This window comes from Garra rufa, chromosome 11 (assembly GCF_049309525.1).
Source record: "Garra rufa chromosome 11, GarRuf1.0, whole genome shotgun sequence".
Classification (NCBI taxonomy): domain Eukaryota; kingdom Metazoa; phylum Chordata; class Actinopteri; order Cypriniformes; family Cyprinidae; genus Garra; species Garra rufa.
This window is the reverse complement of record NC_133371.1, coordinates 7,044,791-7,071,993: the sequence shown is the minus strand read 5'-3', so window position 1 is coordinate 7,071,993 and position 27,203 is coordinate 7,044,791. Positions and strand designations below refer to the sequence as shown.

The following is a 27,203-nucleotide window of genomic DNA, read 5'->3' as shown; positions in this document are numbered from 1 at the left end:
CCGAGCTCAAGATTACTCCCAAACACAAGAGCTCCTCTCTCTCTGCAGTTTCTCCTATTAAGACAACACTATTTTGACAATCTGTCCTCAGATCTGATCGCCATTACCAAGCAAATGCAGACTGAGTTTTTTGGTGTTTCATAGTGTTCTTTCAGACTATTGGAAAGAAAACATCCAAAAAACACTGTTAAGTGTTTCTTTTATGGCACTTTATCTATTTGTGTCAATAGATTTCAATTACAATACAGATTTTTAAAGGCTGTTTTCTCAAAATGAGTTTTTTCTCCTACACTGAGCCATAAATCTCCACTTCAGCAGCACTTACACACACCAAACTTTACATTTGTATCCCTGTCTATATACTGAAGGTTTTTACAGAGGGATTTGTTCAGATATCATTTGCTTGATTATATACAACATTTTATTCCTCCCAAAATGGTAAAAAAAAATGCATTTTCTGTCTGTTCTAAGTTTTATCTGAATTATGGAGTGACAATATGAGACCCAAAATCTCCTCTGTAAAAACATTTGACCCTAATATGTCAAAAAATTAAACAAGAATTTTAAACTGACTTCATCCAGTGTTTAGATTTTTGTTCTAGAAATGTATGCAAACTAGCGCATATTTCATTAAATAATGGCTCATTTGCATATTCAAACCTAACATTTTAGAAAACATGTAATATAAAAAAATTATCAATCAATCAACTGAGTAAGTAAGGTGATAACTATTAGTTTTTTTTTTTTTTACCCTATTCCCCTGCAGTGTCTCACCTTACTGGATGTAATTTGGCATGAGATTTGAGAGATATAAATGTTTCAGAGTGTAACTGGTAACACATCTGTTTTAAATCCATTATCCAGAATGCTTTGCTGCCAGCCGGACTCAGGCAGAAGGACCAGACGGCAAAAGCGGCCACCGGTCCTTTTAACCGCGATAAACTGCTGCAGTATCTGGAGAAGGAGGCTATGGACTATAAAGACAGAGATGATGTCGTCCCCTTCACTGGAGAGAGGAAAGGTATGAGAATGAGATGTTTGATGTCCGTCTGATATTAGACACAGCAGAAACACATTCTGATGGGATTGAATGGGAAGAAACGTAACGGTATCAAAGATAAGCTGCATTTTAAGTAGAAGTTCTTAGAATAAATCAATAGGAATTTTAATAGTACAGCACAATTTAGAAGAATCGATTTGATCGAAGATCTAAATTTTAAAACAACACTGTGTAAGTACAGTAAATACAATACTGTAGTTTACACAAATATTAAAAAAACTTCACTTACTCATCCCCATGATATTTCAGACCCTTATGACTGTATTAGAGTAGTTCATCGTTTTTACAAATAACGCGAGTTACGTAATCAGATTATGTTTTTCACACGAAGAATGCCTTTCTTACTTTAGGTTTTTTTTTTTCAGCCAAAATATCTCAAAATTCTTGAATCAAGAAGGATTGTATTTAATCTCATTTTATTAACCAATGTCTTCGCTGCCGACCTTTGTTGATCCAATTCAGCCATACTAATAAGCAAAACTGACTTTAGATCTCATTGCTGTAGAGTGTTGAACTTCATTTTCTTATGGTTTACTGTACAGACGTGAATTTACATTTTCTTTATCCTTAGGCTTATTACTTTAACTTTTTGGTGTGAAAGGGCTTTTACACTTTTATTAAAAACAAACAAGCAAGCCCTGCCCAGATTTAAAATGTAACTTTCCATAAAAAGTAACTAAGTAACGTAGTTAGTTACTTTTTTAGGGAGTAACGCAATATTGCAATGCATTACTTTTAAAAGTAACTTTCCCCAACACTGGTAAAGAAACAACAGGCCAAGGGACTGCCTTAAAATCAAGCAGACTTAATTTTAAAAATGCCATGATGTTCTTATTTTGGGAAAAATGCCAACATTGGTTATCAAGGCTTGTGTGATCCTAGTTGACCATTGCGCTTTCTCCAGTCTTGACGTTATTGCATTGCTATCAGAGTTGTACAGCAGTCGATCACTGTATGTGGATACCATAGAAATGAACGAGACCGGGTGTACGCTGAATCCTACCTGCGGCAAAATTGTCGGTGATTTCTCTTCTTTTCTTTACTGGAAACATGTTGAAGTTTAGCCAACGTTTTGTCAATTCAATTAAGTGATATGTTGTCTCCTTACAAAAGAGGTTTATATAGCGTGAAGCCTCGCCTCTTGTGACATCCATTAAGGAAACGGCCTGATGCTTGTTTTGTTAACACTTCTTGGCCGCTCCTAAGACATGCTCATAGTGCTTTACCATCCTTTTGGAGCTTAAACGTTTATATGTCACTTTTTTTTTTTTTTTTTTTTTTTTTTTTTAATGGAAAAAAACAAGTCATACTGGTCTGACTTTTCATTTTTTGGGTCAACTGTTCCTGGTATGCTGGTTGGACACATTGCAGATTGCTTGTTTTGAATAAGTATCTACTTTGCAACCATAAATTAAATGTCGTAGTATAAATTTCATAACAGTTGCATTGCTTCTCTGCCACTTACAACTCTTCTCTCGGCCTTGTGGGATAGTAAAGTGTTTACTGGATGCACACTTCTCACTAGAAGTAGTAGGTCATCTGAGTGCTTTTAGACATACTACTCATTTCAAGTACTGTTTTTCACCTACTATATAGTTGGGAAGTAGACAAGGGGAGTGGGCGTGGTCATTTTGTGTCTCTAATGATGTTGGCTTTTTTTTCAGAGCTTTTGTCATAATTTTCACTAGGGTTGCAATGTGACGATTCGAGTTGGTTGAGATGTTAAACGAATTGTGATATAATTGTAAGTGGGGGGTTCTCTTCTCTTTCAGCCTATTTACTTTTATGTAGTTTAAAGGAGTAGTTCACTTCTGGAACAAAAATGTACAGATAATGTACTCACCCCCTTGTCATCCAAGATGATCATGTTTTTCTTTCTTCAGGTGATAAGAAATTATGTTTTTTGAGGAAAACATTTGAGGATTTCTCTCCATATAGTGGACTTCAATGTTGCCCCCAAGTTTGAACTTCCAAAATGCAGTTTAAATGCAGCTTCAAAGCAAAACGATTGGTTATTTTTGAAACAAATTGACAATTTATATACTTTTTAACCTCAAACGCTCGTCTTGTCTATGTCTGTGTGAACTGTTTTGTTTTTTTCCAGTTCAAGACAGTTAGGGTATGTTGGAAAACTCATGCTAAAAAGATTAAATGCCCTTTCCAAAAAAAGGTAAAACAGTGATGTAGAACAATATTGAAGTAGAGGAAGAAAACTTTTTCGACTTTTCTGTATTGACCCGGTTCACACAGACTGCGCATTGCAGAGATGAGACAAGATGAGCATTTGAAGTTAAAAAGTATATAAATTGTCAATTTCAACTGGGATCGTTTAGAGCCCATTGAAGTGGCATTTTGGAAGTTTAAACTCGCGGGACCATAGAAGTCCACTATATGGAGAGAAATCCTGAAATGTATAATTTCTTTACCACTAAAGTAAGAAAGACATGAACATCTTGTATGACGAAGGGGTGAATAAATTATCTTTTTTTGTTCTGGAAGTGAATTAATTCTTTAATTGTGTAGTTTAAGTTTATTTGAAATCCAAAACTGCCCATGCTGCATGTGTGTTGCATCTTTGTTCGGGTTAGGATTAAAATGCATTTGTTACAGTGGTTTTTGTTCATAAATTGTGAGAAAATCATATTGTGAAATCAGTATTGTAAATCTTATCGCACAGTGAGTTTAGTGAATCTTTACATCCTGACTGTGTGTGAGTCTCTCATGTCCTGCTGCTGTGTGTGTGAGTGCTGTATCAGCTCCTGTAGTGATTTAGACTCTGCTGTCTCTGCAGGTATGATTAATTAATACCATCTGTTCTTACATAAGCATACACACTGTGGATGTGTGTGTGTGTGTTGGCTCGACATGTCAATGCCCCACCCTGTATGTGTTGTACACAATGATTGTTGTCTACCCGTCTGCAGTTTTTATCATTTTGGTCTGATCAAATAAGCTGCATGCAAACAGGTCCTTATTTCACATAAATTTTAACGACGCAATTTTACAAGATGTAATAAGTTTCAGGTGTCCCCAGAGTGTGAAGTTTCAGCTCAAAATACCCCACAGATTGTTTATTATATAAATTTAAAAATGTGTATTTTGAGTGAAAGCAGAAACACGCTGTTTAAATGCAAATGAGTTGCTGCTGCCCACCCCTTTTTCCAGAACAGGACTATGCCTCTACGCTGCTTCCTCAGATACTCCACCAAAAAACATCAGTTTGGTTTTAATTATCATGTCTATTGCACTGAAATCATGTCTTTTAAACCATATCAGATTAAACTTCTGATATACAAAAGCATGCACACAGTAAGTGTCTGTCACGCTGCATGTGATCTTGATGTGTCTTTATAGGGTTGTTGTGTACATACACTGCCAACACACATTTATATTCAAACCACATGTAAAAGTGAATTTTGCATAATAGGTGCCCTTTAGGAGTTCAGTATCACTTTAGTCTCAGAAGTGTCAAAATAATGAAATGTGTGTCTTAACTATGTATGCTATTGGGAAATAACAGCCAAAGTTTGTAAGACAACAAATCCGATTCAGTAATTACAAATTACTATCAGACTTATTTAAATAAAGTAGATCACTTCCTGTATAAACAACTTTTGAACGATGTTGAAATCAGTATTCCAGCAGAAAAACTTGGTAAACAGGTAAATCTTACTAGTCTGATCAGTAGTAACCTATGATATACATGAGGAATGATTTTTTCCTGATTAATGGAACTGAACATTTTAGAGCCATTTCCAAATACAAGAGTCCATATAGATGTTGTTCTCAGTAATTGATTTAAGTATAGCTGAGTGCTGGGACTGTTTCCAGGCATTTTCTGGACCGTCAGCAAAATGAAACTTGACTTGAAAAGGAAGAGCTCTAATGATCTTTAGAGTATGTCTAAGGTTTCTCTCCTGACCATGAGCTTCTCGTCTGTTAAATCCATCATCTCAGATGGGTTTAGGATTTCTCACACTCAGCATACATTACTCTGTAATGGATTTATACTCTCAGTTCTGGCTTTAGTGTGAACAGTAGTATGTGCATGAGTGAGTCTTTTCCAGTGCTGGAAAGAGTAAGGGTTAGTTATATTATAAAGGTAATTTTCAGCACTGCTGGAGAACAGTTTGGCCTGACGGTAGAAAGTGGCTAATGAGTAATAAAACCGATTTATATTTAATCATTTAGAGCTCAGACTTTCTCAGTTATCTTTCTCACACACCCTTGTGCTATTAGTTGCGCTTCATTTGCATTGAGTAATGTTTTCAGGTCACTAAATGGCACTTAAAAAGCTCTGTGTACAGTAGAGACACAACCGTAGTTTAGGAGTTGCTTTAGCGTACATCTAAGTTGCTTTTATCTAGAAAGGATGCATTAAATTGATCAAAAGTGACTAAGGAATTTTCACACCCGTTTTAAACATTGATAATAAGCTGAAATATTTGTTGAGCAGTAGATCAGCATATTAGAATGATTTCTGAAGGATCATGTGACACTGAAGACTGCAGTAATCTAGCAAATTCAGCCTTGCGTAACAGGAATATATTAGATTTTAAACTGTATTACCAATTGAGAAAGGCAACTCCCATCCAAACTTGAATCTTGTAAGCGACATGCTAATCAGGTTAGAAACGTGTTAGCGACATGCTAGCAACAGGCTACACGTGTTAGCGACATGCTAGCAACAGGCTACACGTGTTAGCGACATGCTAGCAAAACGGGCTACACGTGCTAGCGACATGCTAGCAACAGGCTACACAGGTTAGCAACAGGCTATACATGTTAACGACATGCTAGCAACAGGCTACACATGCTAACGACAGGCTAACAACATGTTAATCATGGTAACAACATGTTAACCAGGCTAGAAACATGCTAGTAAATTGTTAGTCATGTTAACAAGCTACTAATGCTAGCAAAATGTTAGTAACAGGTTAATGACATGCTAATTTGCTAGTAACATGCTAACAACTTGCTAATCATACTAGAAACATGTTAACAACATGTTAATCATGTTAGAAACATGCTAATAACTTGTTAGTCATGGTAACAACAGGCTACTAATGCTAGCAACATGCTAGAAACAGGTTAATCATGTTAAAAACATGTTAGTAACATGTTAACAACTTGCTAGTCATCTTAGAAACATGCTAACAACATGCTAATTAGGTTAGAAACATGTTAACAACATGTGAGTAACTTATTTAGCATGTTACTAGCATGTGGCTAGCACGATTAGCAGGTTAGAAACGTGTTGGCAACATGTGAGTAACTTATTTAGCATGTTTCTAACTTGCTAATCGTGCTAGCCACATGCTAGTAACATGTTAAATAAGTTAGAAACATGCTAGCAACATGTTGAAACATCTATCCATCTGATTTTATTGCCTTCAAAACATTCAAGGTTTACACTTTAAAACTACTTTAAACTTCAGTCTTTCTTGGACTGAAAACCATAACATTTCTGCAATTTCTAAACCTTTAAAAAAACTTTTTACGTTTTTTAACTTTTAAACGTTTTTTCACACTTTCTGATCTGGCTTTTTCAAGCCAACTTAAAGTTTGTCTTGAACTTTATCTATTTTTTCTTGTTCTACAACCTTTACATCTCACTAATTAAATAGTTTCAGATTGTGTCTTTTTAGAGGGTCTTTTAAACCTTGTAATGTGCTAAGTGTTTTCACAACTACTAGTTTGATTTGTAAGACTGTACTTGAAGAACATTTGTTCAATCTCAATGTCTGAGAACAAATGAGGAAACAGGAAGTGCTGGAATTCCTCTGGGATGAAGTCTAAATGGCCCTTAGCATAGACAGAGAGAGAATTTGAGAGAGATGCATCTCTGCCAAGTGTTCTTTCTTCACACTGTAAGTTTCTATAGTAATACAGTCAGGGTGGATACACACCACACAAAAGTGTTTGTTGCTGAGGCATCACTGGATACACCTCAGTGGCCAGATCTGTTATAGTGAGCGAGTACAATGGAAAACCTGACTCCATGGATTTGTTGATGCCCATGTGTCTTCTCTCTGATTTCCTCTATTTGCTCTGCCGTCCTGCTGAGAGCCTTTAGAGTGCGTCTGACTGTGACGGCCCGAGCAGAAACACTCTCTGTACTGGTCCGCAGGGGAGGACTCTGCAAACGGGTCGGGAATGGACAGGAAGTAGTTAGGGAGGCAGAGGTCAGCCAAGATCAGCTCAGCGGCTCAGCTGAGCCCAAGAGACACACTGTGATGGGCCGAGCTCCTCTATTCTGGTTCTGACTGGTTTTGTGCCGCAGGCTTTTCTCTGTACCGCAGCGGTTTACATGAACAGAACAAAAAATAACCACTAAATAAAGGGCTTAAATAAAACGTTCCCTCTTTTCTCTGTGTGAGGTCTGCTTAACAAAGATGCCCCTTCAGGTCCAGTACAGAACTGCTCTGTTCATATCTGCCCTTCACAATCAGATTTCTGTTCAGTTTCAGTCAGTGCTATTAGAGGAAACCCCAACTTTTAAGTTTTGAACTTTGTGGTGTGGATTTAAAGTGGTTTTTAATGTGATTGCTCTCTAATGCTTTCACTTTGGCACTTGCGTTGCATTTGCATTGCATTTGATGACTGTCATCGTCCTATACTCTTCTGTTCAGAACCTTAGGGTAGATTAGAAAATTATATACAGTATTTTATTTATTTTATTTTAATTCATTATTTGAACAGGGACAATAGACAGTCAGAAAATGGCCCAGAATTAGCTGAAGAGCTAAATTTCATCTGCTGTCCCTGGGCAGGAGAGTACAAAAACAACAAAACAAAAAAACATCAAAATAATTCCATGTACAATTAAATCATCCCCCCCAAAAAATAAAGAGTGTAATCCCTCACATACAAACTTTGATTCAATTTGTAGTTTGATCACATTTTCAATTGCAACTTAAACTGTGCTAAATTGGAACACTGCCTAACAGAGATGTTCACAAGTCTTTAACTTGGAGTCTGAGTCAGGTCTGAAGTCTTTAACTTGGAGTCTGAGTCAAGTCTGAAGTCTTTAATTTGGAGTCTGAGTCAAGTCTGAAGTCTTTAACTCGGAGTCTTTGGCAAGTCTGAAGTCTTTAACTTGGAGTCTGAGTCAGGTCTGAAGTCTTTAACTTGGAGTCTGAGTAAAGTCTGAAGTCTTTAACTTGGAGTCTGAGTAAAGTCTGGAGTCTTTAACTTGGAGTCTGAGTCAGGTCTGAAGTCTTTAACTTGGAGTCTGAGTAAAGTCTGGAGTCTTTAACTTGGAGTCTTTGGCAAGTCTGGAGTCTTTAACTTGGAGTCTGAGTCAAGTCTGGAGTCTTTAACTTGGAGTCTGAGTCAGGTCTGAAGTCTTTAACTCGGAGTCTTTGGCAAGTCTGGAGTCTTTAACTTGGAGTCTGAGTCAAGTCTGAAGTCTTTAATTTGGAGTCTGAGTCAAGTCTGAAGTCTTTAACTCGGAGTCTTTGGCAAGTCTGAAGTCTTTAACTTGGAGTCTGAGTCAGGTCTGAAGTCTTTAACTTGGAGTCTGAGTAAAGTCTGGAGTCTTTAACTTGGAGTCTGAGTCAGGTCTGAAGTCTTTAACTTGGAGTCTGAGTAAAGTCTGGAGTCTTTAACTTGGAGTCTGAGTCAGGTCTGAAGTCTTTAACTCGGAGTCTTTGGAAAATCTGGAGTCTTTAACTTGGAGTCTTTGGCAAGTCTGGAGTCTTTAACTTGGAGTCTGAGTCAAGTCTGGAGTCTTTAACTTGGAGTCTTTGGCAAGTCTGGAGTCTTTAACTCGGAGTCTTTGGCAAGTCTGAAGTCTTTAACTTGGAGTCTGAGTCAAGTCTGAAGTCTTTAACTCGGAGTCTTTGGCAAGTCTGAAGTCTTTAACTTGGAGTCTGAGTCAGGTCTGAAGTCTTTAACTTGGAGTCTGAGTAAAGTCTGGAGTCTTTAACTTGGAGTCTGAGTCAGGTCTGAAGTCTTTAACTTGGAGTCTGAGTAAAGTCTGGAGTCTTTAACTCGGAGTCTTTGGCAAGTCTGAAGTCTTTAACTTGGAGTCTGAGTCAGGTCTGAAGTCTTTAACTTGGAGTCTGAGTAAAGTCTGGAGTCTTTAACTTGGAGTCTGAGTCAGGTCTGAAGTCTTTAACTTGGAGTCTGAGTAAAGTCTGGAGTCTTTAACTTGGAGTCTGAGTCAGGTCTGAAGTCTTTAACTCGGAGTCTTTGGAAAATCTGGAGTCTTTAACTTGGAGTCTTTGGCAAGTCTGGAGTCTTTAACTTGGAGTCTGAGTCAAGTCTGGAGTCTTTAACTTGGAGTCTTTGGCAAGTCTGGAGTCTTTAACTCGGAGTCTTTGGCAAGTCTGAAGTCTTTAACTTGGAGTCTGAGTCAGGTCTGAAGTCTTTAACTCGGAGTCTGAGTCAAGTCTAAAGTCTTTAACTCTGAGTCTTTGGCAATGCTGGAGTCTTTAACTTGGAGTCTGAAGTCTTTAATTTGGAGTCTTTGGCGAGTCTTTGGCAAGTCTGGAGTCTTTGGCAGAAAAAGCTGAACGACCAAAATCAGTAACTCTAAAATTTGCTGCACAATCTCCTTGTTTATCTGATATTTTCAGTACAAGATAAAACAAATTCTTTCAAGGGTGAATGTGCAAAATTGTTCAAATGTATGTTAAAATGTAATTTATTTCTGTGATCTAAGTTTAATTTTCAGCATCATTACCCCAGTCTTCAGTGTCACATGATCCTTCAGAAATCATTCCAATGTGCCGATATGCTGCTCAAGTACATTTGATTATTAGCAATGTTGAAAACCGTTGTGCTACACAATATTATTGAGGAAACTGATGCATTTTAGTTTTTCAGAATATTTTTAATAAAAAAAAAACACCATTTATGTGATACAGAACTCTTTTGTTACTTTCTAAAATTTAAATTCATAGTTTAATGCACTCTTGCTCAAAAATAGTACTAGGTTAATACAAAGCCTTTTGGTTTATGATCTGGGTTTGATCCCAAATTGTAGCTATGAGCAATTGACCTCCAGTTACCACAGAGAAGCTGTACTGCAAATGTTACGCGGCATGTCACATTAAATAATAGCATCTGTGTAATAACCAAACCCTGTTATAAACTATGTTGACATGAAGTGAACATAACAGTACAGGAATACAGAGTCTGCATTACTACAGCAGGAGAGAATTCACTCATTTCCAGCATGAAGCTTGTTTTAATTTGCTCTTGTTAAAATATTTCAGGGGTGATCTAATCAGCATCATTCGTCCTGCTGTTTTCACTTTAGAGTTGTTTTTTTTAGAGTTTTGTTGCATAAGATTTGTAACGTTTGTACCGTTTTAATGTACTCTGTCTATTTTAATCGCAATTGTGTGTGTGGGACGTATAAAACTTTAAAAATATTTCCTAATCCGTCAATGGAAATTAATGTAAGTCTTAGTTGAGGGACTATGTGTGTATGGCAGATATCCTCTAAACACACAGGAATTTACATGTGTTTATGGCAAATGTAATTTCTTTAAAACGCAGCAGTCTTTGCTTTCCACATCAGTGGCTCTGAAAACTTTTTTTTTTTTTTTCTTGGTTCACATTCATTTTTTGCACTGATAACATGTGTTTGGAATTCGGCCACACCTCAAACACAAAGCCTGTTCTTGCGTCTCAGAAGCCCAGCCTGTTCCTGTTGGGAACTCTAGAGTCTCTCTAAATTGTGTGGTGTGTGTTTCCAAACTTGAAAGTCCTGAGTGATTGCCATGCAGCCTGGAAAAGAAGAAAACTGAGTAGAGGACAGAGTAGATAGTTCTGTAGGCTCAAGCCAGAGCTGTGGTTTAATCACGTCTGTGTGTAATGAGTAGTTTCTGAGTTTGCCGGCTGGAAACATTACATCATGCATAAAAGTCTGTAATCATCATAAAACGTCACTGACACGTAAGGGAGCACTTCACCCATAAATGAAATGTGCCAAGCCCTGTATTATTTTAGAGTTAAACAATGCCTGTTTACTCTTTCGGCAGCCTTGGTTCCAGGATTTTTGCTGTTTGTTTTCTCTTTGTTTCTTTAAGAATTATAACACATTTAACAAACCAAACACCTACAAGGTGAACCACAGCATCACAAACTTTGACTTGAAGCAAAGAAGTATTGGAAAATCAGACAAAAAGATGCAAGATTGTGTACTTAATGGTCATTTTCTTGCAGAAATGCAAATTATGCGTACAAATATTTACATGTTTTGAGAGTGAAGAAACACTGTCTCCATATCATACTTACCCTGACCGTTGCAAATCTTCTCCTTTTGTTTTCCATGGAAGAAAGCAATTGTGCTGGTTTGGAACAACATGAGGCTGAATGCTGACAATTATAATGTCTCTTAGAATCCAGTAGTGGTTGGAATACTCCATATTTGCTTTTTAAAGGATTAGTTTACTTCCAGAACAAAAATGTACGGATAATGTATCCCCTTGTCAGCCAAGATGTTAGTCTTTCTTTTTTTTTTCAGTCGTAAAGTAATTGTTTTTTGAGGAAAACACTTCAGGATTTCTCTCCATGTAGTGGACTTCTATGGTGCCCCGAGTTTGAACTTCCAAAATGCAGTTTAAACGCAGTTTGAAAGGACTCTAAATGATCCCAGCCGAGGAAGAAGGGTCTTATCTAGTGAAACGATTGGTCATTTTCTAAAAAAAAAAAAAAAAAACGATTTATATTCTCTTCAACCTCAAATCCTCATCTTGTCTAGCTCTGCGTAAACTGTGCATCTTTGGTTCAATATAGTTACGGTATGTTGTAAAAACTCCCATCTCATTTTCTCCCTCAACTTCAAAATCGTCCTACATCACTGTTTTACCATTTTTTTTTTAAGAGTGTTTGATCTCTTTCGCATGTTCACTTTGCAAACAATGGGTCAGTACTTCTGCAGCGATGTAGGGCGATTTTGAAATGATTTTTGAAGTTGAGGGAGAAAATGAGATGGGAGTTTTTTTAACCAGAGATGCACAGACTATGCATGCACATCGCAAAGAAAGACAAGACGAGCATTAGAGGTTAAAAAGTATATAAATTGTACATTGTTTTTAGAAAATGACAGATGGTTTCACTAGATTAGACTCTCCTTTAGAAGTTGCAAAAGAACATGCAAAAGAGAACATGCAAAAGACATTGAAGCTGCATTTTGGAAGTTCAAACTTAGGGGCACCATTGAAGTCCACTATATGGAGAGAAATCCTGAAATGTTTTCCTCAAGAAACCTGTTATTAACTGAAGAAAGAAAGACATGAACAAGGGGGTGAATACATTATCTGTAAATTTTTGTTCTGGAAGTGAACCGCTCCTTTAATGGTAAGAAGCATCACAAATCTAGATGGACATTAAAGAATGACTTTCTTCAAGTCTATAATTTTTGTGAAATATTAAATTTGTGTTGACGCATTATGGGGTTTTTACTGAAACAGGAAAAAAAGAAAGAAACTGAATGCTTTCAGGCAGAACATGCACACTCACTCAGTATGAGAGAGATCAGCAATCACATGTCCTGAATAAAGCTGTAGACTGTGTTCTTCATCGTCACAAGACCAGATCATATTACCAATCTCATTATCAGCGTCACAGAGTCCGGTAGCGTTAGAGTCTAGATGAGGTCAAGCGGTGGGCTGTTATCATGATGGGCCTGCTGTGCTCCGTCATTATCTGTGTGTCGAGTTCATAAACGCCACTGATTCATACAGCTGGACATCACGTCTGACCACTAACCCTCTCTCTCTGCTGAGGTCTTTAGTGGGGATCTGGTCTTTGGGCAGTTTTCAGTGTAGTAATGGGCAGTTAATCAAAATTTGGTTTCGATTTCTAATTCTGCTTCAAACGATCAAGAAAAGGCAGTATTGGAGATGAAACAATTATTGCTCCCCATTCCACCCCCTTACCAATGGTGGGCTTTCACTCCTCCATAAAAGCCTAATTTCACATGCAAATCAGCAAAATCATGTAACGTGACTTTCATAAAATGGGACGTGCTTGATTTATTAATGTTTATTTGATGTGTTTTTAAAAGCACAGATAATTTGCACTGTTCTGTATATCTTTTAGCTCAATGTGCGTCTAAATGCTCAAATACACACAAAAATATTTCAAAATGAGGTGATTATTCATGTAAACCCTTGTCAGTTCTGTCTTAAATGATCAGAAACAGTTAAGAATGAAACAGTAACAGTATATTGGATCTGTGTGGCTCTTAAAGCGGCAACAAATTCCTTCTGCCGTCTCTGTGCTTAATATTAATAAAATGTAAAAATATAAAAGAAAAATCACTCGCTGCTCTTGAATGAAGGACTTTTGTAGTTTTAATAAGAAACAAAGCATGTTTAACTATTACAGAGACGATGCCATTTTATTTTACGTTCAAATAATTGCATTTAATTTCTGTAGCATTGTTAGACTACTTTAGACTTGCAAGTATTCAGTATTTTTTCAGGGGGAAGTGTCATAATCAACCTGAATTTACCCTACCCTACTCGCATTACGAAATGTTGTTTTAAACCCCAAATATCTTATAACTTCATTAGATTTTACTTATAACTTCAGGAGAGTTCATTAACGATTATTTAGTTATTTGTTAAATGCAAAAATTTTTTTTACATTTAAGTAGTTTCAATGAAGCTACTTTTTTCAGAAGGGAAGCTTGAACTACCCTTTTATGCAGTCAATGAGGGGGATTTCATTTCTATAAAATGATGTTTATTTTAAATAATCTTAATCAGATGATCCATTTCAGCAAAAAGCTGTCATTTGTCACTGATTTTTGTCTTTCCATCTATCTTTTTGTTCTACAGGAAAGGTATTTATTCCCAAAAAGAAACCAATCGAGATCCATCAGGAGGAAGCCACGACCCTTGACCCCGAGTTGGAAGAGGCACTTTCTAGCGCTACTGACATGGAATTGCATGACCTGGCAGGTAAAAACAGAAACTCACCAACAGAGCAATATTAGGAGATCAACAAGAGACAGAGAAAACGCTATTGTCACCAGGGTTAGTTTTATTGCTCTAAGCCTGAATGAACTGCTCTGCTATCTGTTGTTCTAGTGTTTTCTATTACTTTCTCGGCAATAACTTTCCCTCCTTGACTCTGGGGGTCTGAACGCCCACACTGCATCCATCACAGCTCCAGAATAAAACGGCAAACACATCTACTCTATCAGCATGCTGATGGCTGGTTTCCCTCACTGCATGCTTCATTATAAACCTAGTGTCTTTGTGTATTTGCTCAGCTGTGCCAAAAAACTGCAATGTGAAAGTGGCTTCATGCAGTAACATCTATGTGAAGTGCTGCACATAAGCTTTTAACAGCTTCTAAAATGCATTGTGAATTACTACAGTTACATCATGATGTTTTCACCCTAATGGTGGGTGGTTTGAAGTACTATATATTCTGTGTTGTCGTCTAGCTATTCTTGGAGTGAACACACTGGTGACGAGCACGCAGACCTATGACGGCACCTGTAAAGACGGTTATAACAGTGAGTTTATTATTCAGTTGATTTAATCTCTCAGCAGATGTCATGTTTTCAGTTCCCTATTTCTTTCAGAATATTTATTTACACTTCAAATGAGTTTACATCAAACCAGTCCGTCCGTAACACAGTGAAAGCTCATTTATGAATGCTGTGTTTGTTGTAGATGTTATTAAAGGAGAAAAGGTAAAGCCAGTTTTCGACGAGCCACCAAACCCTACAAACGTGGAGGAAACTCTGCAGCGGATAAAGTCCAATGATTCCTCACTGATTGAAGTCAATCTCAACAACATAAAGGTAATGAGATCGAGGTTATAGCAGTCAAACGCTTTTGCATTAGTCATTTTGATATTTATGATGAGTATTAATTTTATATTGCCAACAAAATGGTACCAAATACAGTTTAGTCCAAACATTTGATATTGCCTGATATTTGACAAACTGGGATTTAAAAACACATTTAAGACTGAAAATACACATTTATTGATTGATTGATTGAAACATTATGAACAAAAGTTACATTTAGAAATATTGTGAAAATTTGTGAAATATAAAATCTACTTGATACTTTCTCATTTAACACAAAAATAGCTTTAAATAATTGTGGGTGTTTTCACAGTCAGATTAGATTAAATAATCACAACATCATGTTGCAAGACAGCCCTAATTATTAGTAATACTTTTATTTAGCTAGGATGCTTTAAATTTATAAAGTGACAATAAGACATTTACATTTTTACCATCTGTTTTAGTTTTCAATAAATACAACAATGCAATTAACAGTTATTTTCCATTTTTGTAATATTTCATAATATTACTGTTTTCGCTGTGTTTTTGATCAAATAAATGCAGCCTTGTGAGCATACGAAACTTATTTTAAAAACTTCTTTTGGACACTTCTGTTGCTTGATTGAATATTACAGTAAATACTAATATATTAGGATTTTACATTGAGATGAAATACATTTTTTACATTTACAAAGTATTAAATCTCACATATTTGTGTAAATGCAACTAGGAATAATAAAAAAAAAAATGCTATTCTATAAACAGACAGACAAACCAGAACTACTTTTTTTTTATTATTATTATTGAAAGCTCTCTAATCACTTTTTTACTTGTTAATGTTTAATTAATGGCTAATTATGTTGGATATCTCTTTGTGGCTATCACTGGAAGCTTTATTTGATTTTATACATTTATAAGAATTAAAATGTAGGCTGTTGAGGCCTAAATGATTGTGTAATACGTTTTATTTTAAATCAAATCAAATATTTATTTTTAAAGCTACAATTTGCAATGTCTACTTGATACTTTAGCACAAAAATAGCTTTAAATAATCTTTTGTGGGTATTTCACAGTCAAATTTATTTTGCGATTAATTAAATGAATCATCAGTAATATCTCTTTTTGGCTCTCACTGGGAACTTTATTTTATTAGATAAATGTATAAGACTTAAAATGTCACTCTGACGTACAGGAGCTGTTTAATTGTCCAAAAACAAATCTGTTTTTAATGTTTCCCTTCTCTTTTTTTCTAGAACATTCCAATCCCGACTCTAAAGGACTTTGCCAAAGCCATGGAGAGGAACACTCATGTGAAGAAGTTCAGCCTGGCTGCCACCAGGAGCAATGACCCTGTTGCTGTGGTAAGAGACACGGTTCACTTCAGATCGGACAAAAGCTGCCTTTAGGGGATGTGCCTACAGATTTGAGCTTTTTTGTGTCATAAAAAGAAATTAATTTCTCGAACTCTAGAATTATTGCTTGCTGTTGATTGCATGCTGTTTAAGTGTTTTCCAAACTGAATCTTTGCAGCTCTCGGCATGTTAAAGCTACGTGTGTTTGTCTGTGTTCACTGCAGGCCTTCTCAGACATGCTGCGAGAAAACAAGACACTAAAAAGTTTGAATCTGGAGTCTAATTTCATCACTGGCGCAGGAGTTCAGGCTCTAGTAGAAGCTCTGCGGGACAATGATGCGCTTATAGAGATCAAGATTGACAACCAGGTACTGCACACAAATTCATCCACATGCACTGCAAAAAATGCTTGTCTTACTTACATTTTTTGTCTTGTTTCCAGCCAAAATATCTAAAAATTCTTAAATGAAAAAGTATTTTCTAGACCAGTAAAAATTATTTTCTTGTCATCAGAAAAACAAGTCAAAATTTAGTGCGTTTTTGCTTAGAACAAGCAAAATAATCTGAAAATGGGGTTTCAAACTGAAAACAAGATTATTTTTCTTACCCCATTGGTGGATTATTATAATGCACTTAAGTTTGACTTATAAGGCAATAATTTTTACTCATCTAGAAAATCCTTCTTGATTTAAGAATTTTTAGATATTTTGGCTGGAAACAAGCCAAAAAAATCTAAATAAGAAGAGTTTTTTTTTTTTTTTTGCAGTGTGCTGTTCTGAAACCAGCATATTTAAGATATTTACGTTGTTACGAACTATTTACATTTTCAATAAATTAACTAATGAACAATAAAATGAACCATTATTTAAATTTTTTTGTAATATTTCACAATACTGTTTTTGCTGTGTTTTTGATCAAATAAATGCAGCCTTAGTGAGCATATGAAAAAAAAAAACATTTAATAAAATCATACCACTCTAAATATTTGATTAGTAGTGTATAATTGTAGGTTGTTTGCACATGACGTCATTGCTGTGCAGCTGGAATTTTTCTCCATAGGAATCACTAGCAGAAACTCAAAATGCCTATGTTTTGTGTTGTTTATGGACGCTTAAATCAGTCAAACTGAGAAACCACAAGGAGCTTTTATAATGTATGAAAATGTGCTGTTCATAAGGGGGGAAATGCGCAGGAAAAAGTGGCTTGTAAACCTGCATCTGTATTGAGGAGGAGAGTCAGATAATGCTTGTTTGTCAAATGATTAAGAAAAGATATAATAATCTGTTAAGATATTAATAAAGAAATATATAAACAGATACAGGGTGAGATGCTAAATGCCACATGTAGACACAATGTAAGATATTATATTTGTAGTTTCGAGAGCTTCATTGATTATAACGGAACATTGCAATAAATTAAAGTAAGTCAGCTTTTTAGTGACTATATGGAAGTGCTATTTGCACGCTTTCTAGGCTATAATCAGGGTGTAATTTGATTAAAAGTTTGTTTTATGTGCTGCTAACAAGACCAACAGACAAAAACCCTGCACATGCAGCAAAGTTTCAAGAGTGACTGAAAAAGCAGAACGAATGAGATACTGTACTGGTTTAGACACTATTACAAGAGAAAGGTATAAACAGAAAATCACAACATATGTTGGATGTGATCCTTATGTTATGAAGAGTAGTGATTATTCAACTAAATAGAAATAGTTGCCTGCTGTTGAGGCTGTGGATATGAGACGAAGCAATAAGTCTGATTGCAAACAAACTTTGGAAAGTGATTCCCACATTTATATGAAGGATGCAGGATATATATCACTCCTGAAACTACTGCTGTACAGGGGTTTTGGCTGTTGGTCCTGTTAGCAGCACGTAAAGCACAACTTTTTTCAAATTCCAAAATGATTATAGCCTAGAAAGCGAGCAAACAGAGTTTCCATATAGTCACCTGAAAAGCTGTCACTCACTTCAATGTATCGCAATCTCACACGGTTCCCTTGTAATCAACTGCAAATATAATCTTATTTACATCATGTCTATGTGTGGCATTTAGCATTGAGTGAATTCTCACTGTCTCACCCTGTATCTATTTATATATTTCTTTATATCTTAATAGTATTATATCTTTTATTAACCATTTGCACACACAAGCATTATCTGACTCTCCTCCTGATCGCAGACGCAGGTTTACAAGCCACTTTTCCCTGCCTTTTTCCAGTCAATTTCTTGCCTTTTCCTCCTTATGAATAGCACATTTTCATACACGATACAAAATGCAACATCTCGGTTTGACCAATTCCTATAAACAACTCAAAACATAGGCATTTTAGGTTTCTGCTAGTGATTCCTAGAGAAAAATCACTTCCTGCCCTCCAGCTGCATTTCTTGCATCATCAGAATCACATGGTTGCAAACAACCTATTACAAAACTGCAAAAACTTGAAAACTGTTTTCGTACTGATGCCTTATTTTTCATTTGTCATGAATATTATCTTGTTTGCATTAAAAAAAAAAAAGACAAATTACATTAGATAACTTTCATTCCCAAGTAGGGCTATATAATACATTATTGATGAACTCAATTTACTACATTGTTTAGGTGATGTTGGGATTGTATAGATTTACCATAATATGTAATTACTAGCGCTTTCGAGAAATTAAACTCTTTAATATAATTATTACACAATGTACTGATTAAATTAATCGCAAATTAAATGCACATCAATTTAGGCCAATACAGAAATATTTTGATTCAACATATAAACTTTTAGGCTACGATGTGGTAATAACATTGTTTTCAGAAGCTGCATCTGAAGTGGCATTTAGGTATATTTACACGGACCATTCAGAGGTAGCAGGAATGCATTTACACTGCAAATAGAATAAATTATGCAAATAGATGAATGGGTTTCAAAGGCTTGTGTTAGTAGGTCACTGCATATGAGTCTTCATTCAGTTATTCGCTTAATAATAATGAATTATGTTGCATCTGTACATATAACTCATCACAGGTCTGAATGCAAAGCTTGTTAAAATGTGTTGAAACCCTGCTATTTTCTGGCACTGTGCCAATAGAATTCAAATGTGAAGTCATAGTGAAAAGTGTGGCTTATGTAAGCATGTGTAATAGAGATGTTTCCGATGTGTGTTCTCTGCTCTCAGCGGCAGCAGCTCGGTACGTCGACAGAGATGGAGATCGCTAAGATGCTGGAGCAGAATACCAGCATTGTGAAGTTTGGCTACCAGTTCACCCAGCAGGGTCCCAGATCCCGCGCAGCTGCCGCTATCACAAAAAACAACGACCTGGGTGAGGACACCACCAAATGCACACACACTCTGATCGACAGAAACAGGCAAATTTATCATTGCTCATTTGCTGATTTATAGCAATCCTTAGAACTATACCCACAGAATCTGCTTTTACCACAGTAAAGCAATGGTAAAGTGGCCCTGGGATGGAAAACAGTGGCCATGTACACACTGTAAAGTTTCAGGAGTGACAATCGCATTTAAATACAGCAGCAAATCCCCTTAAATGATCTTTTTTTTGGGTGTACGGGACAGAAACTGACATCAGATGATTGACACTGAGGTAACCATAGCATTGTTTTGCATTTTCCACTGTTTTTGACAAATAATATTACAGCGACCAAAAACTTATGTTGGGCTTTTTAACTATAAACCACTGTTGACAGAGGAGTTGTGTTTTGTTTATGTTTGGAAGGCTGCTTTATAGAGCGGAACTCAGGAAGGGTTGCCATGTCTAACCATTATTTGCATCTTTAGGCTTGTGGGTTAGACTTGCCTCAAAGAAATCTAGTTTAGAGAGTTAAAGTAGGCAGGTGCAGGCTATTTACATTATCAAGCATTTGGATTTAAGTTTATTATGGGCTTGTTTGTTTGTTTGTTTGTTTTTGCAAGATCTGGCAACACTAATGAGTCAAGACATACCCTGGGATTTTCTTTTCTAATTTTCTATGATTTTCTTGTACCACATATACAAAAGAAAGGAGTAGTTCACTTCCAAAACAAAAATGTACAGATAATTTACTCTCCCCCTTGTCATCCAAGATGTTCATGTCTTTCTTTCTTCAGTTGATAAGAAATTGTGTTTTGAGGAAAACATTTTAGGAATTATCTCTATATAATGGACTTCTATGGGGACCTGAGTTTGAACTTCCAAAATGCAGTTTAAATGCAGCTTCAAACGACTCTAAAAAGATCCCAGCCGAGGAAGAAGTGTCTTATCTGGTGAAACAATCTGTCATTTTCCAAACAATCTAACAATATATATACTTATTAACCTTTTTTGTCTCGTCTATGTCTGCGTAAACTGCTTTTTTCCAGTTCAAGACAGTTAGGGTATGTCAAAAAACTCCCATCTTGTTTTCTTCCCCAACTTCAAAATTGTCCTAGATCGCTGCAGAAGTAAGAAAATGTTTACAAAGTGAACATGCAAAGATGATCAAATGCCCTTTTACAAAAAAAAGGTAAAACTGCGAAGTAGGACGATTTTGAAGTGAAAGACGAAAACGAGATGGGAGTTTTACGTTATACCCTAACTGTACATTGCAAAAATTCTTTTCTAGCTTAGATTTGTTGTCTTGTTTCCAGCCAAAATATCTAAAAATTCTTAAATCAAGAAGGATTTTCTAGACTAGTAAAAATTATTTTCTTGTTTTCAGAAAAAATAGTCAAAATGAAGTGAGTTCTTGCTTAGAACAAGCAAAATGATCTGCCAATGGGGTGAGCAAAAAAATCTTATTTCAAACAGACAAAACAAGATTATTTTTCTTCCCCCATTGGCAGACTATTTAGCTGGTTTCAAGCAAAAATGCACTTAATTTTGACTTGTTTTTCTGAAAACAAGACAATTTTTACTCGTCTAGAAAATCCTTCTTGATTTAAGGATTTTTAGATATTTTGGCTGGAAACAAGACAACAAATCTAGAAAAAAAAACAACGCTAGAAAAGCATTTTTGGCAGTGATTTGACCCGGATTACACAAACTATGCATGCGCTTTGCAGAGATGAGAAAATATGAGCATTTGACGTTAAAAAGTATATAAATTTTCAGGTCGTTTAGAAAATGACACATTGTTTCGCTAGATATGACCCTTCTTCCTCGGCTGGGATCGTTTAGAGCAGGGGTCAGGAACCTTTTTTTTTTTTTTTTTTTTTTTTTTTCAAAAGAGCCATTGAGAAAAAAACCTATATATTACTTCAATAAAAAAATAAAGGTTTCAATAATAAAACTTAATTTGTCCATGTACAACTCAAAAATAAACAAATATGGAGCATCACATCCTGGGTGCATGAATGAAAAACAGGCACATTTTTAAATTATGGTTCATAAAAAAAAAATTCACAAATACAATTTAAAAGAAAGTAATATTTTACTATAAAAATACTATTAACTTATTTCAGCTTTTGCTCACAGGTTAATTTGTTTACACCCGGCCACTTCATGCATTTTCTTCGATCGAATATCTATCCGATGGTGAAAAGACAGGTGTAAATGATCTCTGAACCGCTTTCAAGACGGATTTAAATCCGATCGCTCAAACCACTTCAGGAGGTCGTCTGGGCCGCATTCCAGATGAAACTGCATCTGGTTGTTGAAACCACGTGCAAATTGTACTCCTCCAAAAATGTTGAAATAACAAATGTGTGAGAGTGTTTTATAGGCTATATGGCAGGTTATAGTCAGATTTCTAGTGACGGTTATATTTTTACTGTAATATGTTAGTGAAGGGAGCCACAGGTACTTAACCACAGGTTTAGAGTCCTTTTGAAGCTGCTTTTAATCTGCATTTTGGAAGTTCAAACTTCGGGGCACCATTGAAGTCCACTATATGGAGAGAAATCCTGAAACGTTTTCATCAAGAAACATAATTTCTCACTGACTGAAGAAAGAAAGACATGAACATCTTGGACGACAAAGGGGTGAGTACATTTTGTTCTGAAAGTGAATCCTTTAAACACGTCATTAACAATTAGTGGTTCAGTTTAGTTCTGTACACACTGCATATCATTTATTCTGTGGTTGTCACTCTTGTAAATTGCTGAACTGTGTGTACAGAACATGATTAAGCACTAAAAGGTAAACTGATAACTATAATTATCTGCGGTGTGTATGCAGCCAGCGAGACTTGGTTAAGAACAAGTCTAGCTAATTACTAATGCACATCTGTAATTTACATAAGTCCTGTTAAGTACACTACTTAGTGCATAATTTCGTGGGCAATGCAGTGTTGTTAGTCATTCATAACAGAGCTTATTTACATAAAGGCACAGTAGCACTAATGGTATTCAGTTCAGATGGAAATGAAAAATTAAACCTTGGTGCAAGAAAACTTGATTTAAATAATAAGTGGACTTCAGAAGTCCTTCGAAAATTTGAAAAGGTCTTTTAAAATGTCTTTTATTTTATTCATGGATTTTCTTTTCCTTTCTGTGTTCCTTCAATGAAGTCTGGATCTGTCTGCTGTTTGCCAGTCTTATGTTTCCACACACACGCAGGTTGCTTTACACGCGTGTGAGATGATGTCACGCGTCAATCTCTATTCCGCTGTCTTTAGGTATTATGTGTGAGAGCATGGGTTTGACATTTAACCTTTGGCATGAATGCTAACAGCACATATCGACAGGTTATGCATGAGTTTTGTTTGTTTGACTCACCTAGTTAAACAGGGAGTGATAAGTTATCAGATCCTCACTGTTGTCAATTCAGGCCTTATATAGAAGTGATCTAGTCAACACTGATTAACACTTCTGGAAATGCACACACAAACACAAAAACACTAACTTTTGTAAGCAGTCATTTGACTTTCTGCATAAAGTTCAGGTCCATTTTGCTGCTTATTTCCTCCACTAAAAGAGAACCCTGTGGAATTTAGTATAAAATATGTCGAATTTCGGTCTAAAAGTAAATGACGTACTAATAGGGATTGGAAATCACAAAACACTTAATGCCGTAATGAGCTGGAAGCTGTACGTTTGATTTACTATAATCCTACTCATTATCATTATTTATGTTTGTGATTCACTAAAAAGAATAAACTTTTAAAAATATTTAACTAGGGTTGGGTACCTTTCACATTTTAACCGGTATGGTACCTGAAATTCTGTACTTTACTCTCTATGTAATAAAAACATTTGTTTAATTAAAAAAAAAAGCCCAAAACAGGTTCGTCCATTTTCCTTTTTCTTTTAAATAGCTTAAAGCGCCTTGCGAATTTTACTTTCACTTTCAAATTATTGGCAATTCGCTTAAATTCGAGCAACAACAAAATACAAGTCAAACTTATAGAAGTTTTATTAATTATTATCATATCATAATGCTTGACTGACTCATGCTAAGTGTACTTTCAGATATTTAAAAAAGTGTGCGATTAAGCTATATATATATATATATCAATATCAAATATATCATATCAAATATTTAATATTAGTCTGGTGAGTAAACTTAAACATTTACTAGCCAATGGCCATTCTGTAGAGGGTTGATAATATTTACAATAATTTATTACATTTGATAGGTGTCTCTCACATTGTCCCACAGCAACATTAAAATAGTCCAGATTAGTGTACAATGTTTTATAATAATAATTTATTCCATTTAGAGTCTATTTCATTCATTTAACATATTAATATTAGAGACATCCAAGTTATTTGAACATTTTTTTAAAAAGTAACACAACAGTTACTTTCCCTGATAATTAGTTACTTTTATAATGATGTTACTATTGGTGAAAAGTAACTGGTAACTATAACTACTTACTTTTTTTAAAGTAACATGCCCAACACTGCCTTTGATCATCAAGAACATGCAAATAATAAAATATGACATAATAAACTTTTAATATTAGCTCTTGTATAATACACAAGGCTAAAGTACAGTGCCTTTTTATAAAAGTATTCATACCCCTTCATTTTTTCACGTTTTGTTGCAGCATTATGTTAAACTACTTTAAATTACTTTTTTTCCCACATCAATCTACACTCCCTACTCCATAATGGCAAAGCAAAAAATAGGTTTTTAACATATGTGCAAATTTACTAAAAATAAAAAACTGAAAAGATCCCGTTGCATAAGTATTCATACCCTTTTCTGGGACACTCGAAATTCAGCTCAGGAGCATCATATTGCTTCTAGATGTTCCTACACTTGGAGTGGAGTTAAACTGTGGCAAATTAATTTGAATGAGTCTGATTTAGAAAGACACACACCTCTCAGAAAAGGTCTAACAGCTGAAAATGCAGATCAGAACAAAAACCAAGATAACTGCCTGTAGAGCTCAGTGACAGACTTGCGTTAAGGCGATGATCTAGAGAAGAGTTCAGAAACAAATCTGCTGCATTGAAGGTTGACAGAAGCATTCTCCATAATGGAAGATGACTGGAACAACTAGGACTCTAGAAAATGTCCAAGCTGACAGAGATGGAGAGGAGAAAAGGTGAGGCAAAGAATGGCAGATAATTGCCAAATGCAGATGTGCAAAGATGCTCACATCAGACCCAAAAACACTTGAGGCTGTAAAGGTGCTTCAACTATGGACTGAGTTAAGGGTATGAATCAGTCTTTTATTTTTAATACATTTGTCAAATGTGCAAATCTGGTTTGTGCTTTGTCATTATAATGGTGTATGGAGTGTAAATTGATGTGGGGAAAAACTCATTTAAAGCAGTTTAACATAATGCTGCAACAAAACTAAATGTGACAAAAAAAAGTGAAGAGGTATGAATACTTTTGCAAAACACTGTACATGAAAACCGATACTCAGTAGTTCAGGGGGGAAGTGATTGTTCATTAGTTTTTGGCTGAATTTAGTAATAGTGTGTAGTTTTGTAACAGGATGAAGGATTGACTAACACACTTGATTTATTAAGCGTCTTAAATGAGCAGATCTCATTAAAGGTTCTCGTAGCTCACAGCGTGAATGCTGCAAATGTATCCGGTTACTAACACGTCTCTGTTTTCTCTTTCAGTGCGGCAGAGGCGAGTAGAGAGGGATGCATAGAGCGTATTCTCCTCTCTCTCTCTCTCTCTCTCTCTCTCTCTCTCTCTCTCTCTCTCTCTCTCTCTCTCTCTCTCTCTCTCTCTCTCTCTCTCTCTCTCTCTCTCTCTCTCTCTCTCTCTCTCTCTCTCTCTCTCTCTCTCTCTCTCTCTCTCTCTCTCTCTCTCTCTCTCTCTCTCTCTCTCTCTCTCTCTCTCTCTCTCTCTCTCACACACACACAAGCTCATCAGACTCTTGTGCCAAACCCTCTGAGGGAGCCGCTTCACCTGAAGAAGGGACACAACTGGATACTTTGCCTCCCCAATGTTAATACTCGATGACCTTTTTGTTATGTATTATTATTATTATTATTATTGTTGTTAATTGTTGTTTGTTTTTATAGCTGCAACTCCTTTGCAGCCTTTTTTTGCTTGTATCTGCTCTTTTTCTTTATAAAAGTTCTTTGAAATGAAACTAAACAGGTTGCAAGGGTTACACACATGCACTCGAGCGCTATATTGATCTCCGGATCAGAACCTGTCGCCCACATTCACTCTGAACAAATCTAGACTCAACTAGACTGGATCTGCTGTGTTCCCCACTTAATGTGAGCTATTCTAGATTTGTCGAGTCTGGCTTTGGAGCACAGGTTTAATCGGAACAGACACTCCTTAAGAGGAGACGCTGCGGGCAAAAACACTGTTTTATCATGCACCTGGCAAGTTTGAGATTTTGGGCTTTTGAAAAGTGTTTTTTCAGACTAGTGGAAAGAAAACACCAAAAGACACTTAAGTGTTTCTTTTATAGCACTTTATCTATTTGTGTCAATGGATTTCAATTACAATACAGATTTTGAGAAAATGGCCTTTAAAAACGAGTTTTTTCTCCTACACTGAGCCATAAATCTCCACTTCAGCAGCACTTACACACACCACACTTTACATTTTTATTCCTGTCTATATCCTGAAGGATTTTACAGAGGGATTTGTTCAGATATAATTCGTTTGATTTTATAAAACATTTCATTCCCCCCAAAAATGGTAAAAATAAAAAAAACATTGTTTTCAGTCTGTTCTAATTTTTTCTGAAATATGGAGTGATAAAATGATCCCTTCTGTAAAACATTTGACTCTAATATGTCAAAAAAAATTAAAAAAAAGGGACTTCATCCAGTTTTTAGATTGTTGTACTAGAAATGTATGCAAATTAGCACATATTTCATTAAATAATGCCTCATTTGCATATTTAAACAATTTTAGAAAACTTGTAATACAAAAAAATGTTTGCAATTATCACCTCACTCACCCAGTTATTTGATTATTTTGAATAATTGCATGCATTTTTTGTTTTTTTGTAAAATGGTTTCTAAAGTTTTCTAAAATGGTTTAAATATGCAAATGAGCTGTTATTTAATGAAATATGCATTCATTTACATATATTTTTGATATGAAGTCAGTTTCAAAACTCTCGTTAATTTTTGGGTATTTCATTTTGTCACGCCATAATTCAGAAAAACCTAGAAATTAGATTAAAAAAAAAACAATGTATTTTTTTACAGTTTGGGGAGGTAATGTTGTATAAAATCAAGCAAATGATATTTGAACAAATCCCTCTGTAAAAACCTTCAGGCTATAGTCAGGAATACAAATGTAAAGTGTGTTGTGTGTAAGTGCTGCTGAAGTGGAGATTTATGGCTCAGTGTAGGAGAAAAAACTCATTGCGTTTAAAAATCTGTATTGTAATTGAAATCTATTGACACAAGTAGATAAAGTGCTATAAAAGAAACACTTAGTGTATTTTGGGTGTTTTCCTTCCATCACTTTATGAAACACCAAAAAGCCCAAAATCTCAACAGGTCAGAGTGTTTTTGCCTGCAGTGTCTCCTCTTAATAAAAGTCCTCTATATCTCCTCTATACTCTGGTTGGGTGTGGATGTCTTTGGGCAGCTGGATTGTCTCTAAAACACATTCTCTCATCAGTTTTGTAACCGACTGAAACAATTCATATTGTAGAAATCAC

At 35.7% G+C, this 27,203-nt stretch overlaps 1 protein-coding gene across 2 annotated transcripts in view; it reads left to right on the top strand.

The window, feature by feature from the left end:
- Positions 1–25,300, top strand: part of tmod2 (tropomodulin 2) — a 37,849-nt gene extending 12,549 nt beyond the window's left edge. Inside the window, exons 3-10 of one of the 2 annotated variants that reach the window (XM_073850811.1) lie at positions 865–1,021; positions 13,864–13,986; positions 14,478–14,549; positions 14,710–14,840; positions 16,085–16,192; positions 16,408–16,551; positions 19,348–19,492; positions 25,177–25,300. In XM_073850811.1, coding sequence (XP_073706912.1) covers positions 865–1,021; positions 13,864–13,986; positions 14,478–14,549; positions 14,710–14,840; positions 16,085–16,192; positions 16,408–16,551; positions 19,348–19,492; positions 25,177–25,208 — 912 coding nt within the window. In that variant the 3' untranslated portion in view covers positions 25,209–25,300. Of the gene's footprint in view, positions 1–864; positions 1,022–13,863; positions 13,987–14,477; positions 14,550–14,709; positions 14,841–16,084; positions 16,193–16,407; positions 16,552–19,347; positions 19,493–22,658; positions 22,853–25,176 lie in introns of those variants that run through there. The other variant, XM_073850810.1, reaches the window with a different exon arrangement.
- The last annotated feature ends 1,903 nt before the right edge of the window (positions 25,301–27,203 follow it).